The 15,152-nt window shown below is 36.5% G+C and overlaps 1 protein-coding gene across 8 annotated transcripts in view; it reads left to right on the top strand.

Annotated features, from left to right (window-relative positions):
• Positions 1 to 15,152, top strand: part of LOC134528504 (calcium and integrin-binding protein 1-like) — a 43,001-nt gene that overhangs the window by 2,765 nt on the left and 25,084 nt on the right. For 3 of the 8 annotated variants that reach the window (XM_063362177.1, XM_063362176.1, XM_063362178.1), the window contains exons 2-4: positions 10,613 to 10,701; positions 12,232 to 12,334; positions 14,861 to 15,008. In XM_063362177.1, coding sequence (XP_063218247.1) covers positions 10,616 to 10,701; positions 12,232 to 12,334; positions 14,861 to 15,008 — 337 coding nt within the window. In that variant the 5' untranslated portion in view covers positions 10,613 to 10,615. Of the gene's footprint in view, positions 1 to 4,122; positions 4,231 to 10,612; positions 10,777 to 12,176; positions 12,335 to 14,860; positions 15,009 to 15,152 lie in introns of those variants that run through there. The other 5 variants (XM_063362174.1, XM_063362172.1, XM_063362179.1 and 2 more) reach the window with 4 other exon arrangements.

Raw genomic sequence — 15,152 nt, forward strand, 5'->3', positions numbered from 1 at the left:
ACATTAAACTTGAAACACCCCCATTCGTTTCCTACTTTTCTTAACATCTTCCTATCAGGGGATTGGTGCAGGACAAAAAACAGACATTCGTCAGAATTTGTTGGAAATGAGCTTAAGTGTTTTATAAATGCTTGTTTATTACTACTGTACGGCCAGCCAGCACGTATATAAGCTAGCGGGTGAGATTTGGCAAGTTAGTGGCGAGAGAGCTCCCGTGAGGGGAGGTTGTCGAATATTGCAGCTCTGAGGCCTGCCATCTAGCGGGAATCTTTCGAAGGTCTTCCACAATATCGCCTTTCTCTCTCTCGCTCTCTCTCCAACACGGACACCCAACCAGCTCTTATCTTCGCTTCCCATCTCACCCTATCCTTCATTCTCGGATCAGGTAGCCGCCCTTCCCCGCGTAGACTTTCGTGTTACCATTGAATATATATAATGTATAGAAGTCGCGAGCCCAGGTTAAATTTTCTGTCCGGTTTCTTAGAAGAATTGTTGTAGTTCCAAGCTCCGCCGCTGCGATCGCTTTCATCGCTGGGTATCGGCTGTATACGCCCCTGGCGGTATTTGGCAGAACTAGGTTAACCAGCCCAGTCGTGACATCATCCTTCACCCCCCCCCCCCCCCCTTTTCGAAAATCCCAGACCAACGATTCAAATTACCCGGCAGGTCTTATCAACATCGTTAGGCGACCTTGAAGAGGAGCTTCCCTTACCGTCGTTTGAGAATGATGAAATCCCAAAAGAAGCTAGCCACGGAAATCACTGAATGATGGGATTCTGTACCCGAGTGAAGTGAAAATTAGCTATTAAAACTTTGTATTGGGCCAATAGTCAGTGTTACATTCAAAATATGGTTTTATTTTAAAAGTATAATACTTATTTAAACTATATTTCGCGTTTGTACAAATTTACTTTCAGATATTGGCAAGGAAAATCAACATACCTTAAACAACCTTCTCTTATTCAACGTTATCTATTAAGTAGTAAAAGGGGTAGATATTATTTAAAAAAAAAAAAAATGTAACCCACTAAATCAGTATTGGCAAGATATATATAAATTCAATATTAAAATACGCACATTAAAATTTTTTGTAATTAACTTTTTTCGGTAATAAAAATTCAGGATGATTTTGGTTTAATTGGTTTACGTATATTGCTATATTTTCTAAATCACATAGAAAAGGGAAAACAGTGCATCAGTGAAAATTCAAAAATTTAATTTAAGTAATACTAGCCATACCAAAAGATCAATATGCGAGATAAGAAATTTGGTAACTGCTCTACATTTCAAATAAAAATGCACTGGTTTCATGAATACTGAAATGTATGCGTAATAAGGCATATTATGTTATTATACTAAGCATGACTATAACTAAAAAAATTACAGTAATTTAAAACGATGGCAGTCTTAACATACAATAAGTGCGCGAGTCTTAGTTTATTTTTTAATTGGCTTCTTCGTCAGATGGAAAAGAGTTAAGATTTCATCAAGGAAAAATATATTCTCAAAGTCACTAAACCGGGAGATAGAAAATAAGGTAGGTACTTAATTTTAAATAAAAGTTAAAATAGACTTACGCTAAACCAATTAAAAATAAGTCGTAAAAATATTTTTATTTATTAAATATGTTCTATACTTGACAGTTCTTTATGTATAATTCTTCAAAAATCTTTGAAATTTAATACATATTTTCTTAAAATGGTAGAATATCAGCAATACCCGGAAATTACGTGAGCAAAGCCACGGGTTATTAGATACACTTTTATTATAAAATAAAAACAATTATGCATTTGTAGTTCACGAATGTGATATTTGGTTTATTGCTTCACAACATTCATTTGCCAGTCTCAAATTTCATTGTACCACTTGTCAGAAATGTCACCAAAAATGAGAGATAGTTTTTTTTGACGAATTTCAATTACGAGGAAACCTTTCGCAAGACTTTTTTCTTCGCAGTAGTCACTGGGACACCATTAATTTAAATCCACTAAGATAATAAAATTGTGTGTATAATGATTTGTTTTTGTATATTTATATAACTTCCCAACCAATTTTTAATGATTTTCATGTGAATAAAAACTTGTAAAGCAATTTAATTAACTGTGTCATAATACTTCTGATTAGATGGAAATACTAACTTTTCATCAGTAATATACGACGATAAAAATATTTATTATTGCAAAATAATATTCACTGTTCAAATGCAAATTTAAATAGATTATTCATACATGTTTCCTGCTAATTAATGGTTTAAAATAATAATTTTTTAATATAAAATCATTTTTCTCTTGTGTTAAAATGGGTTGCTAAAATGAGGAATTATAAATATGTCACTTACTAAGTCCGTGCACAGATTTACACAAAACAGCAATGTAAATTATCTTTTTTGGTAGTTTCTAATTTTGTGCCCTGGATAACATGAATTTGGTTTAATTCATACCAAAGTGAATTTTTTGAACAACTTAAATTGATGTCATAAATAAATATTTATTTTATATTAAAAATCCACAAACAGTTTTTAAAATATAATATTTATCACGCCAGATGGAATAATAAACAAAAAATAGCTCTTATATGTTGTCTGTGTTTAAAGAATTGTATTATATTTCATGGAAATAATATTTACCTTTCGGTTATTAAAAGAAAATATATTTGTATTCAAAATACTTGCGCATCGTTTTTACGAGCATTCGCAATAGCACGCAAACAGCACACAGATAGCACACACGCACAGAGATAGCACAGAGCTTGATGCTACATTCACGCACAACACAACACAAAATAATCCCGGAAGCATTCAAAAAAGTTTTTTAAATGTAAAACTCCCGTTCACAATTTTGGTCACTGAAGTTGGCATACGTGACGTTTGTTTAGATTCGTGTGTTGTTATTGTGGTACGGTTTTCGTTAAACCCAGAAATATTTTAAATATTTCAAAGTTTACGTACAAAACACAATGAGCATTCAAAAATATATATCACTGTTTATTTCAAATCCGGCTTCTTTAACACATTCAGACCCAGACTTCCAAGCATTTAATTTAGCTTCTTCATTTTTGTATCCTGCGGATCCCCTGTCATACAAAATATTTTTACTTTCTATTACAGCTATCAAAAAGCTATCAAATGTGCCTTCCATTTTTATGTTATCGCGTGTTTGAAAACAATAACAAACTACTCAAGTCAAGAGCACCAATACTTTCGTGACAATTTTTCTTTTATAAGCCCACTCGAGTAGTACTTAAACTGTTTGCTGATTGGCTACCACCATGGTCGCGCACAGAAAATAACCTAAAAGTTAAAAGTTAATGAACTTTCTGTGCGCCGATCCTGTGCTATTTTTCTGTGCGCGTGCTATTTGCCAATGTGGCAGCTCATATCTAATAGTGTATGTTGAACTTCTGTGCGTCTGTGCTGTTTGCTTGCTATTGCGAATGTAGCCCGGGCTTAACTTGTGGATCTAACCTCAAAGCAAGGAATATAAAGAGTGGGAACTCAATGCTATAACAAACACTCTTATTTTCTTTGGAGATCCGGGAAATGTGCGTTATTTATAAGCAACTTAACATAGTAAATCGTTAACTTTTCAGATCTATGTTGGCAAAATTGATTTTTTTTGTGGTCATTCGCTACTGGGAATATTCACCATATAACGTTTAAGATTATTTATTTTGAATAACGAAACAACCAAAACATTATGTAAAAATGCTTCATCTTATGTTAAAAAAATTATAAACTGCATAGCCACAAAGTATGACATCATACCATTAGTTTCTGTTACTAATAACAACACGTGCACGCGTTTGAACAGTCATCGCAGCCATAGTTGTTTCATAGCTACCAAAATCATTCAACGTTGTCAAGAATTATTCCAAATTATGTTTAGCCATTTTACTCAATGCGCCACTCCGTTAACACAACATTTTATAAATTCTGAACTACGAATGTCAGTGGGAATGTACACTATACTGTACATTCCAATCTGATACGCTTTAAGAAATTTCTGTAGTTTTCTTATTATTAAAACTTAATTTTTGATGTTGGCATCTTTTAACCGCACTTTTTTTTTTTTTTTTTTTTCCGGTGGCCGTACTCCTCCAATTCAGTTGCGCCCGCCGGTATCTAAGCGCTCGGATTTCAACAAAAGGCACCGCCTCTCGATAGAGTGAAACAGAGAATTACGCGCACGACCTTGAAGAAAGCGACGCTACAGCGCTCTGGCGTGGAAGCTGGTAACTACGAGTACCCTCTTGTGGAAAGAAGAGCTGTCTAGCGGCGGAGCTAACAACTACCTCAGTTTTGGATCCGAAAATTGGAATAATAAATCCTATCCCCTCGCGACTTCTATAAGTTATATATATTCAATGGTGTTACTGAAAAATTTGTGTTATCTTTAAAAGATTTGTGCAATGGGAGTGCATGACTTGATGTAAGTTTTTGGACATACGCCATTGCTAAGCAATAGCAATGGCGCAATCTTAGCAATGGCGTATGTCCAAAAACTTACATCAAGTGAAAAATTTGTCCAAAGCTGAATTTTTGTACTGTGGTAGAGTTGACTATGCTTAATAACATACCGAAAGTTTACCGCTGTAGACCTTGTGCGTTATCACCGAAAATTTGCATTTAAGTCCTCGGTGACAGCAACTTGCATCAGTCCATTAAAATGCTACCCATTTATACAGTTTTTAATTTTGACTGTCCGTAAACTTAGCAAAATAATCTAGAAACTGTAATACACCCATTAATGTTAGAAAAAATTTAAATTTTTAATATTTAAGATATGATATAAAGTAGAGCTGTAGCAAACCGTATGTATTCGTTACTGAGTAACGGGTGCGGCATCTAGTAACGAGTAACGAAACGTTACACACGAATGCATTTCGTTACTCGCATTTTTCGTATGTTTTACGCATGCGCGCGCTTATTCGTTACAAAGAACGATTTTTGTTTATTAAGAAAAGTATAATTTCGAAATTCGTCGTCCATGTTTTTTCCTGTTTATTAAAGGTATTGTGTGTGTAGACAAAGTTTGAGATTGGAACAGAAACAACGTAAGAAAGTATTTTTTACAAATTATAAATATGTATGTTTTTGTTCTTATCTTAAAAGAGATATTATAATAAAGCTGCTCTAATGAGATTTTATAATTTCTTGGTTAACAAAAGCTGTTAATTATCAAATACTTTTAATTGTTTATATTCGATTTATTATTATTTACGCGACGTCATACTGTACGCGTACGAAATACGACTCAATTCGTTGCTGTTACATAACATAGCATGTTATGCGGTATCAGAAGTAACGAGTAACGATACGAAAGTAACGAGTACTAATTGTTATAGTAACGAATGCATACGGGTACACTTTTTTTAGTTACTTTTACACCTCTAATATAAAGCGATTAATTCACGACATATATATTTTTTTTATCTTTGCCACCCAGATAAAAATACGATTTACACCGATTTGAAGAGCCCAATGCGAAAAAATGTCTAAAAAAATGTTTTTAATTATACTTTTAGCTTTAAGATAGTATATTTATAAAGAGTCTAGCATAATTAGTTGCCTCATTAAAGCTGCCCGAGCGTTGCAGTGTACTGCGGCCGTACTGATCTTTCACGGCCGGCGGGCTTTGAAACTCGCTGCGTACTGCGACACTCAATAAACTTGGTCTTATTTAGGGATTACTTAAAATATATTTAATGCATATGATAGGGTGTATTCATGTTACATCTATTGAGATATACATATTCTTTTTTCTTATATGTATGAATGATTTTTGATACAATAAAATTAACAATAAACAATTTCTGCTGGGAACTTGTAAATCAAAATTCTAGAGGACCTCTGGTTTTATATATGTGTTCGTATTTTGTTACAAAAATTTTATTATTAAAAATTATTTTAATACCAAAAAATATAATTATTTTTTATTTCTAATACATTAAGTATATTATTTTACATCAGAACTGTGCAAAATTTAATGTAGCCTATATTATAAAATATATATTTAATTGTATGAAATTAGTTTACTACATAACAATTGAAGAAAACGATACACCGTAAATGTGCTTATTGAGTTTTGTCACTTTTATAACATAATTCGTATGATAATATTATTTTTTTTCCAGAAAATAAATAAAACATAAGTTGTGTTGTAAAAGTATTGATAGAATTACATATTTAGTATTTTTTTTTCTAAGTTAATTCATTGGAGTGCTGCGCCTAGCTTACTTCGTTGAATTTCTAGTGGCAAAGAGCGGTGGTGGATGTTTTTTCAAGAGTTTGACCGTATTTTATGACCCCAGCTGTGAGAGGGTGTTCGTCCCAGAAATCTTAACGGTCAAGGAAAATAGCCTTTCTCTGTAGTCACGTACGGGTCTGCTACTCGCTTAATATCGTCAGTTTATCACAACTTTCCGGGAAGTTCTATTGTTGTTATTTATTTATAATTTAGAAATTAAAGAGTCGATCATACTAATATTTTTACCTAAGCAAATCGCATCCTGGAAGATTTTTATCTACGTTTGCAGCAAAAATCACTTGCAGTTAGAAAACTTTTATTCTTTCAGAGTAAAATTCAGTCTGGAATTACCATACATTAAAAACCTTAGTTTTCTGGAGCAAAAAACGTCCCAGCACGAGCGACTTTAACACTGCTGCAGACACACTACGCAGCTTGAAATACATCAGTGGTCAGACTATTGTACCAGACACTCAAAATATACACATTTAAACCTTACAAAAAAAATACAGACAATATTTATGAAGTGATTTTTACGCTACGCTCAACATATTTATGTAACATGTAGTCAAATTTCTATAAAAAAAATATATTTCTTACCTTTTGTGATTAAAATTACCAATTTAATAATATGACGTTTAAACTTTGAGGTGTTTATCACAGTTACCATGTAGGACATTCTTTTATATTACTTTGGTGCCATAATGAGAACCGGCTTAAAAAAGTATTAAAGTTATTAAATTTACGAAACATTTTTGTGGATCATTGTAGAAATTATCATTAAGGACTCAACTGCTCATTATTGGTGTGATCACAAGGTTTCATCGGTAAACTTTTGACGTGTTACTAAGAAATGTTCATTCTACTACTGTACAAAATTTTTGCTTTGGGATAATTTTCCATGTATTAAAAATTTTTGTTTCTTAACAGCGAAATTCGTTCCGACCCGAGCCTACTTCGACAACCTCGCAGTAGTATACACTACGCGGCTCGGATCGCTTTAGTGGTCAGACTAATTGTATGAGACACTTAAAAAATATACCAATTTAAAGATGAATAAATATGCAACAACGTTTACTCTAAGCGATTTCCACGTTGGGCTCTTTAATTTTATGTAAGATGTATTTATATTTTCTTAAAATTGAATGATAGTGAATTCGTTAACTTTAATGATTTAAAAGGTCTATTTTATAGAAACATGTTTAAACTTTGTGCTTTTTATCAGTATCCTCAGATGGGGCAATGTTTCTAGATTATTTTGGGTTCCATACTGACGGTCTACTCCATAAACTGCATTTGCAATATCCATTATTGAGGATCGTTGCAAAAAATTGTCATTTTGGACTTAACTGCTCGTTTTTGGTGTGACGCACAAGGTTTGCGGCAGTACTTAAACTTTTGTCGTGTTACTAAGAAATGTTAATTCTACTACTGTACAAATTTTCGGCTTTGGGATAATTTTCCATGTATTAAAAACCTTTGTTTCTTCACAGCGAAATTCGTCCCGACCCGAGCCTACATCGGCAACCTCGCAGTAGTATACACTACGCGGCTCGGATCACTTTAGTGGTCAAACACATTGTACCAGGCTCTCAACAAATAAACTAATTTAAAATTTAAGAACTAAATCGTGATCGTAAAATGTCCGCCATGGTGATTTGCGAATTTATGGAGAAATAAAAGCAGTTAAAATTTTATGTAGTTTCCAAGAGACATTATTACATCACCAATCATCTAAAATAACAGGTTTACAAAATTTCAACATATTCAGTAACTAGTCAGTTTTTTCAAATGTGTTAGTATTAACAATCTGGACCATATCTAGTCGGTGAGGTCTGTATTGTTACAAACTATTCTGGTATTTGGATTTTGAAGCTACTTACTGATTCGCTTTCAATGTGTATTAAAATATACCTAATGCTAATTGCAGGAATATTTCTACTCGATTTCAAAATTATAATTCCTGAAAATTTGTAGCGGACACGTTTCAATGTAACACTTTTTGATTTTCGAGTTATGTTGAAGTTTCACATGTCACTTCGTGTACACGAGATGGCCCCTGCTCTGTTAGCAATGAGTCATCACAACCGGTGCCGTCTGTACGAGCGTCTTCACAAGTTATCCTGAAATATGTTCTTAAATAATAATTCAAGTGAATTCTTAAAATCCTACACACCTTATCTTAAGTGTCGTAAATAAATCGTTATATTTTGTAAATCCATATAATATAGGAGCCAACATGGCGCGAAGCGATGGACGCGATACGAATAATATTTTTTTTTACCAACCACTACATCAGTAAATATTTGTGGTTTCCATTCGCTATGAATTCAAGCATGTAACATGTGTACTGCTTCTTCAATTCGGCCACAGTTAAATGGGAGGCTCTGAATCACTGAAAACTCCTCAACCAAATCAACGACGAATCACAGGCATTACAACAAACAGTTGTCACAAGTCAAGTAGCCAATGAGCAGGTGACATTTTTCGAGTCCGTAGAGGATTGTTGAGACTATCCTACAGGTCAATGGCAACGCGCCCTTACGCGCATGGTTAATACCCCGCATGAGTAGAGTGTAAAGGCGTAAGCCTGGGACACATATAGGTCCTCATCTAACCGCGCACACCTAGATTTAACTCAGGATAGGGTGAAAAATATTTACTAATTTTGCAGTCCTAACAGTCACCAACGAATAGCCAGCAAAATACATAAATAAGCTCGCGAATATTGTTCGTGAATGAAGGCGATTCTGATACTTTGGAAACGTTACTAGCAGATATTAAATAATGTATAACTATTATTTACGTTGCTTACTTCATAAAACTGCATTCATGTAAACTGATTTTGTGTGAGACTATGTTGAGTGTTTTCTGCTACACTTAGTTTTCTGAAAAAAGTATATTGTGGCTTAATAAACTTGTTAACATTGATGCCTGTCATAAAAAAGAATTAAACGTAATTATACGGATACATGCTGAGTATAGTTTATGAATGGTTCACGCATTGCTGGAAAAAAAACATGTTTACAATTTTACACATCTTTTTGTTGTCGCATCGTGTCCATCGCGTTGTACATACGCAACTCTGAAAAATAAATATATGGTAAAAAAAGCTATAATAAAATAATCTCTTTTTTTTATTCTTTTTTCGAAGCGCTCTAATGGCTTTCGATAGTTTTGTTATTTTGTGTACTCTGCTTGGTGGAGGTTTCTTCTGCATTTTATTCCTGAATAAATCTTACGCTTGCAACAAAAAACATCTAGCTAAATCACTGTGCTAAATAATAACAGAGAATAACCATTCAATTATACGCCGAGCTAAACCAAACACGTTCTCTTATCTACTGAAAATGAGTACGTTGACCTTCATATCAGTTTCCCGCGAAATCCCGTCTCCTCTTCGTAAACAGCAGACAGCTGTGGCAGAGTGGGAACGAGCTGCAAAAAGTTTGGAAAACTGTCGCAAGGTGTCACTACTGTCCAGTGCGCTCCATAATTCCTCGTATCCGAGCTTGCACGCGGCTCAAATTTCTACAGCTACGTTTTTACTTTAGGTCCGACTGCAATAAGCTAAAGACTAAAATAAAGTCAATCATTCAGCTGACATATATGTAGGCGTTTGAATTACAAATGAAAACGCGAATGTTATTAAATTCGCAAATGAATATCACGCAATTTCGTAGCAGCTCAGTTATTAAAATTCAAATTGTAATTACGTTAAATTAATAATGATTACAGATAAAATAATGGTCACAGTCATATCTCCCGTGTCTGAAAATTTATCTGCGAAAGTTTTACCACTGAAATCTTTATAGTTTTTTAATAAAGCTTGAATTTAAAAAATTCCCGAAAATCAGCAATAACTTAATTAAAATAAAAAAATAAAAAAATAAATTTTACACCAGAATGGTTCAAATCTTCTCTAGCAGCTGAATCATTAACAAATATATTGTTTTTTTTAATACGATGCTGGTGCACCAATCCCCTTAACAGAATAACACAGATTGGAAGAAGTTAAATAGCAAACATGTATAAAAGTTATAGTTAAAATAATCTGTTCGTTAAAGTAATAAACATATTTGAATTAATGAGTGCAAATAAAAGTAAATTTATCAATAAAATTGTAGATTTCATTTCACTCCATCTTTGTATCCATACAAAATAGTGATAATTCAATAAAAATGATTCAATTTTATTCATAAAAGTATGCAATAATTTCATAAATGTTTTGTTATGACGTTGTCACGTTAAACTATCGTCCGTAAACCGACTTTACAGACAACCAATTTTTTTGTTTGTTTAACAAATATCGCCCAACTACATATAGAACGCGGCGCGGACTTGACGTGGTGTGGTTCGTGTCGCAGGCGATGGGGGCGCACTCCTCGGCTCTCTCGGAGGAACTGCTGGACGAGTACTCTCAGCTCACCTACCTGCACCGGGTCGAGATACTGCTGTGAGTCTGGCGACCCGCCCTACGTCAGTCACGTCCTTTGGAACTGTTCCAGTTCTTTCCCCGGCTGGACTCAGGGTAAACTCTCGATCACACATAAATAAAACAATTTATTAAATAAAATTAAAAAAAAAATGTCCGCATTAAACTTGGCTGCCAGAGGTTCACTTAATGACTAATAAATAGGGACCGGAAAAATTCGCGGTTTCCATAGCCTTCATAATAGACTGCACATTCCCCTGTACACTTGGGCAAATAACGCCAGTTCATTGGCTGCTGACTTGTAAGTCGTCTCAGCTGGTTTGTCTGTGATTCGATCTTTCTTTGGTTGGAGGTTTATAATTGGTTGAGATTCGTACAGAAGAACAGTAAGCCAATAGCAAAATCATCTAAAAGGTGTAGCCTATGTATTTGACTTCTAGCCTATCGCCGAACGAATCCGCGAATTTTTCCGATCTCTACTTATTGAAAATAACAATTGTTAATTTCCTGTTACGATTATGGCGAAAATAACGGACGGAGTTCTGAAACCTTCTCGTACCCTCCACAGGCAGAGAGAGGGACAAGTCACTGGGGTCAGCGGTCTCGCTCTGGCCCAGAACTACACAAGGCCGGACGCGTCAGTTTGCCTTCGAGGCAGTGTTTGTTCAGACTCTTGTTCTACTCCGCGCCTTGCCCCTCGAGGACTCTCCCGCTCCACCAACCAGCACTCGTCAGACAAACCCAAGCCCCGCCCCCCGCAGCCGAATTTCATGTTCGTGGGCAGAGAGTTTTGTTGCGACCAGTTTGAAGTTTTATATCCGTGACATTTGTGCATCGGCACTTGAATTTCTTGAATCGGGATTATCTTTTGTTTGATATCTTTGGATGGCAGTTTTAAAATGAATACACGACTAGCCTGGAAATACAGCTTCCCCATTGGCCGGAAGGGAAGAAAGAGATGGTGTGCGCGCATCGTCAAAATTCACTCTCATCATATTTTCATAACGCACCTAAAGAAGGTTAACCTTCATAAAAAATTAAATTCAAGAGTAATTTATAGGCTTCTAGACTTAATTTTTTTTGTAATTTTTAAATATGCAATATTTTGATTTATTTTACAGCTAACCGCGTAAACTTACTTTAGTAGGCCCACAAAATTAATTCAACAAAAATTAATGAAATGTCACGGGTTTTACTATAAACATAGGAAAACCCTAACAAGGAGGAAAGAGAATGTCTATTTGTGGGAAGCCAGCCCAACTTACGTTTCCGTCCAGATCCACTCGCAGCCGACTGCGCACGAACTCTTCCGACGACGGCCGATCTCCCGCCGCAAGTCAGGGGCACTAACCTTTGCATGTGTACGCAGGTACACAAGTTACAGAAAGATTAAAAGAATTTGACAGTATCAAAGAACTACTTTAAAACATTTACGTAACACGTGATAAGAGAATGTTCGGGGCGCCCCGCTGCTGAAGGTTAGGTGGTGTGTCCAGCAGGCAGCGGTGGGAAACACGCCCTTACTGCTCGCCTCTCGCCAATTGCCGCCAGGATCTACAAGCGGTTCCGCAGCATCGACCCAGATGGCGTGCGGGCCAGCCTGCAGTACAGGATCAACGCTGGCGACATCTTGGCGGAGTTCCGCGAACTGAAGGTAGCCGGACTCCCACCGGCGGCAAGCCTTCTTTTCACAGACGAGAGAGCCAAGCGCCCGATCGTTAGAGACCTGTAAAATTCGCGATTTCAAATCCCTAAAGGATAGACTCCATGATCCTCTACGCACTCGTGCAAATTACATCTGCTGATTGGTTACCGACTCGTAACACCTGTTGACTGGAATGATCGTGATTCGCTTATTCTTCTGTTAAAGATTTTTCATTGGCCCAGAGTCCTTCAGATAAACTGTGGCCCAATAACTGAACCAAAATAATGTCAAAAGTATTTGGACTCTATCCTATCGCGAAATGAATCCGCGAATTTATACAGGTCTCTACCGACCGTGCATCTTCGTTTTTTTTTGTTCATTGTAAATAAATATGGCGGTGTTGATAAAAGGAAAGACCATAAACAAGGCAACGGTATTTATCTGTAATTGTTCTTAGAGGAAAATACCTAATTTAAGAAACGTACTTCGTGGATTTGTATATTTTTCATACCGTATAAAATCTAGGAAGTCTTTGTCTTCCACAAATATTCTCGGGACGCCCCATATTCCGTGAATGTTTATTTTGGACAACTCATGTTAACTAATGTTCAATTAGGTTAGGTTGCTACATTATAAATACTTTAAAACATTGTGGACGGTTGATTTGGTTAAGATAGCTACATTAAAGATACTGTGAAATCATGTAAACGGTTTCCTAGCCCTGGAAAGCTACATATTAAAAAAATTATTTGCTAAGCAACCATAAAATGATTTTACAGTATTTTTAATGTCGCTATATTACCTAATATAACCAACCATCCACAATGTTTTAAAGTATTTATAATGTAGCTAACCTATCCTAATCGACAGCAAAATTTAATGCCACACCGGTTTATACAATGAGATAGAAAAAGCGAGCATGAACTTCGGGGAACTTCGGGTGTGGCTCTCTCGTCTGTGAAATGATGGCTTCCTCCACCAACAGGCCCGGCCATTCTGGGGCGTGTTTGCAGGTGGTGTAGCGTTCAAGCATAATATTTTAAACCATGGAAAAGATAATAGAATTTTCAACAATTTGACTTTATTGTGCTTAATAATGTGAGCAGTCAATAATAAAAAAAATATTCAGGGAATGGTTTACATATATAACTGTTGGAGGTCTTGGGACAACACAAAGCATAAATGCTCTGTTAAGAATCCGAACTCAGTATTACGGCGAACAATTTTTTTTGTAGTTGTTTTAATGTGAGTGTACAAACTTACACATATATTTAAGTTTACATGAATATTTATGTTCCATTTACTAAAAAAAATAACAGTGAGTCATCCAGTACTCGCCAGTGATGTGTGAACATCTCACCTCGGTAACGATGTGTTCTCATGTTGTTCATGTGGCAAATAAACTTATAATTAGAGACCGGAAAAATTCGCGGATTCATAGGGACCGGAAAAATTCGCGGGTTCAATGACCTGCAGGATGAACTACATAGTTCTACGTACACTCGGTCAAATGTCACCCACCCATTGGCTGCTGTCTTGTGAGACGTCCCAACGTAGCAGCCTGTGATTCCGATAAAGCTTCGGTCGGGTGTTTCTCACAGGCCCAGAGTCGTCCAGGTGAGTTGTGAGCCAATAGCAGAGGCAGCACTGAGGTATAACTATTTGAATTTCAGGCTGTCGTGAAATGAATCCGCGAATTTTTACGGTCTCTACCTACTAGGAAGTAAATAAGAATATGTATCGTAATCATTGTAATGCCAGTTTTCTTACGTATTTTAAAAACTTGTGATTACTTTTTACTATGACTGTTTTAGTTTACGGTAGTTTCACCAACAGAAAATCTCATTTGGAACACCAATAAATTTCATTACGAAAGTAATAATTGTGTACGGGTTTGTGTTGCTACATGTGGGTCCGCCATCTTTATGGCACAATTCCGTTCATCGACTACCGTTCCATTATCACGAAATTACTCCCACCAAAAGCGACTTCCGTTCCATTTTCACGGAATAACTCCCACCAATTGCGACTTCCGTTCCAGTTTCACGAAATTACTCCCTCCAATTGCGACTTTCGTTCCATTTTCACGGAATAACTCCCACCAATTGCGACTTCCGTTCCATTTTCACGAAATAACTCCCACCAAATGCGACTTTCGTTCCATTTTCACGAAATAACTCCCACCAATTACGACTTCCGTTCCATTTTCACGAAATAACTCCCACCAAATGCGACTTTCGTTCCATTTTCACGAAATTACTCCCTCCAATTTCGACTTTCGTTCCATTTTCACGGAATAACTCCCACCAATTGCGACTTCCGTTCCATTTTCACGAAATAACTCCCACCAAATGCGACTTTCGTTCCATTTTCACGACATAACTCCCACCGAATGCGACTTCCGTTCCATTTTCACGAAATTTCTCCCGCCGAGTGCCGTATACCGAGATGGCTAAGATGTTCACACGTCAGAGATGTGCAGGGTGGTCCGTGCGAGAAGCAGTGTACGTGTCGTCCCTGAGTGCGCATGCGCAGTGCAACCCGTACGCGGACCGCCTGGTGAGAGTGTTCTCGTCGCTGGGCGATCACCACCTGTCCTTCGAGGACCTGCTGGACCTGTTCTCCGCGCTGTCCGAGCGCTGCCCCGCCGCCGTGAAGGCGCGCTGGCTCTTCAAGGTCCTCGGTGAGTAGTTTTTGACGTGACAACGTCTAATAAATCGATGAACGCCGGCTGCGTGCACGGAAAAGTGTCCCGTTACGCACATTGTCCCGTTACACTGTGTCCCGTTGCGCTCATTGTACGCTTGCGCCGCATCTATCTCTCTTC

The sequence above is a fragment of the Bacillus rossius genome, chromosome 1 (assembly GCF_032445375.1).
Source record: "Bacillus rossius redtenbacheri isolate Brsri chromosome 1, Brsri_v3, whole genome shotgun sequence".
Lineage (NCBI taxonomy): Eukaryota > Metazoa > Arthropoda > Insecta > Phasmatodea > Bacillidae > Bacillus > Bacillus rossius.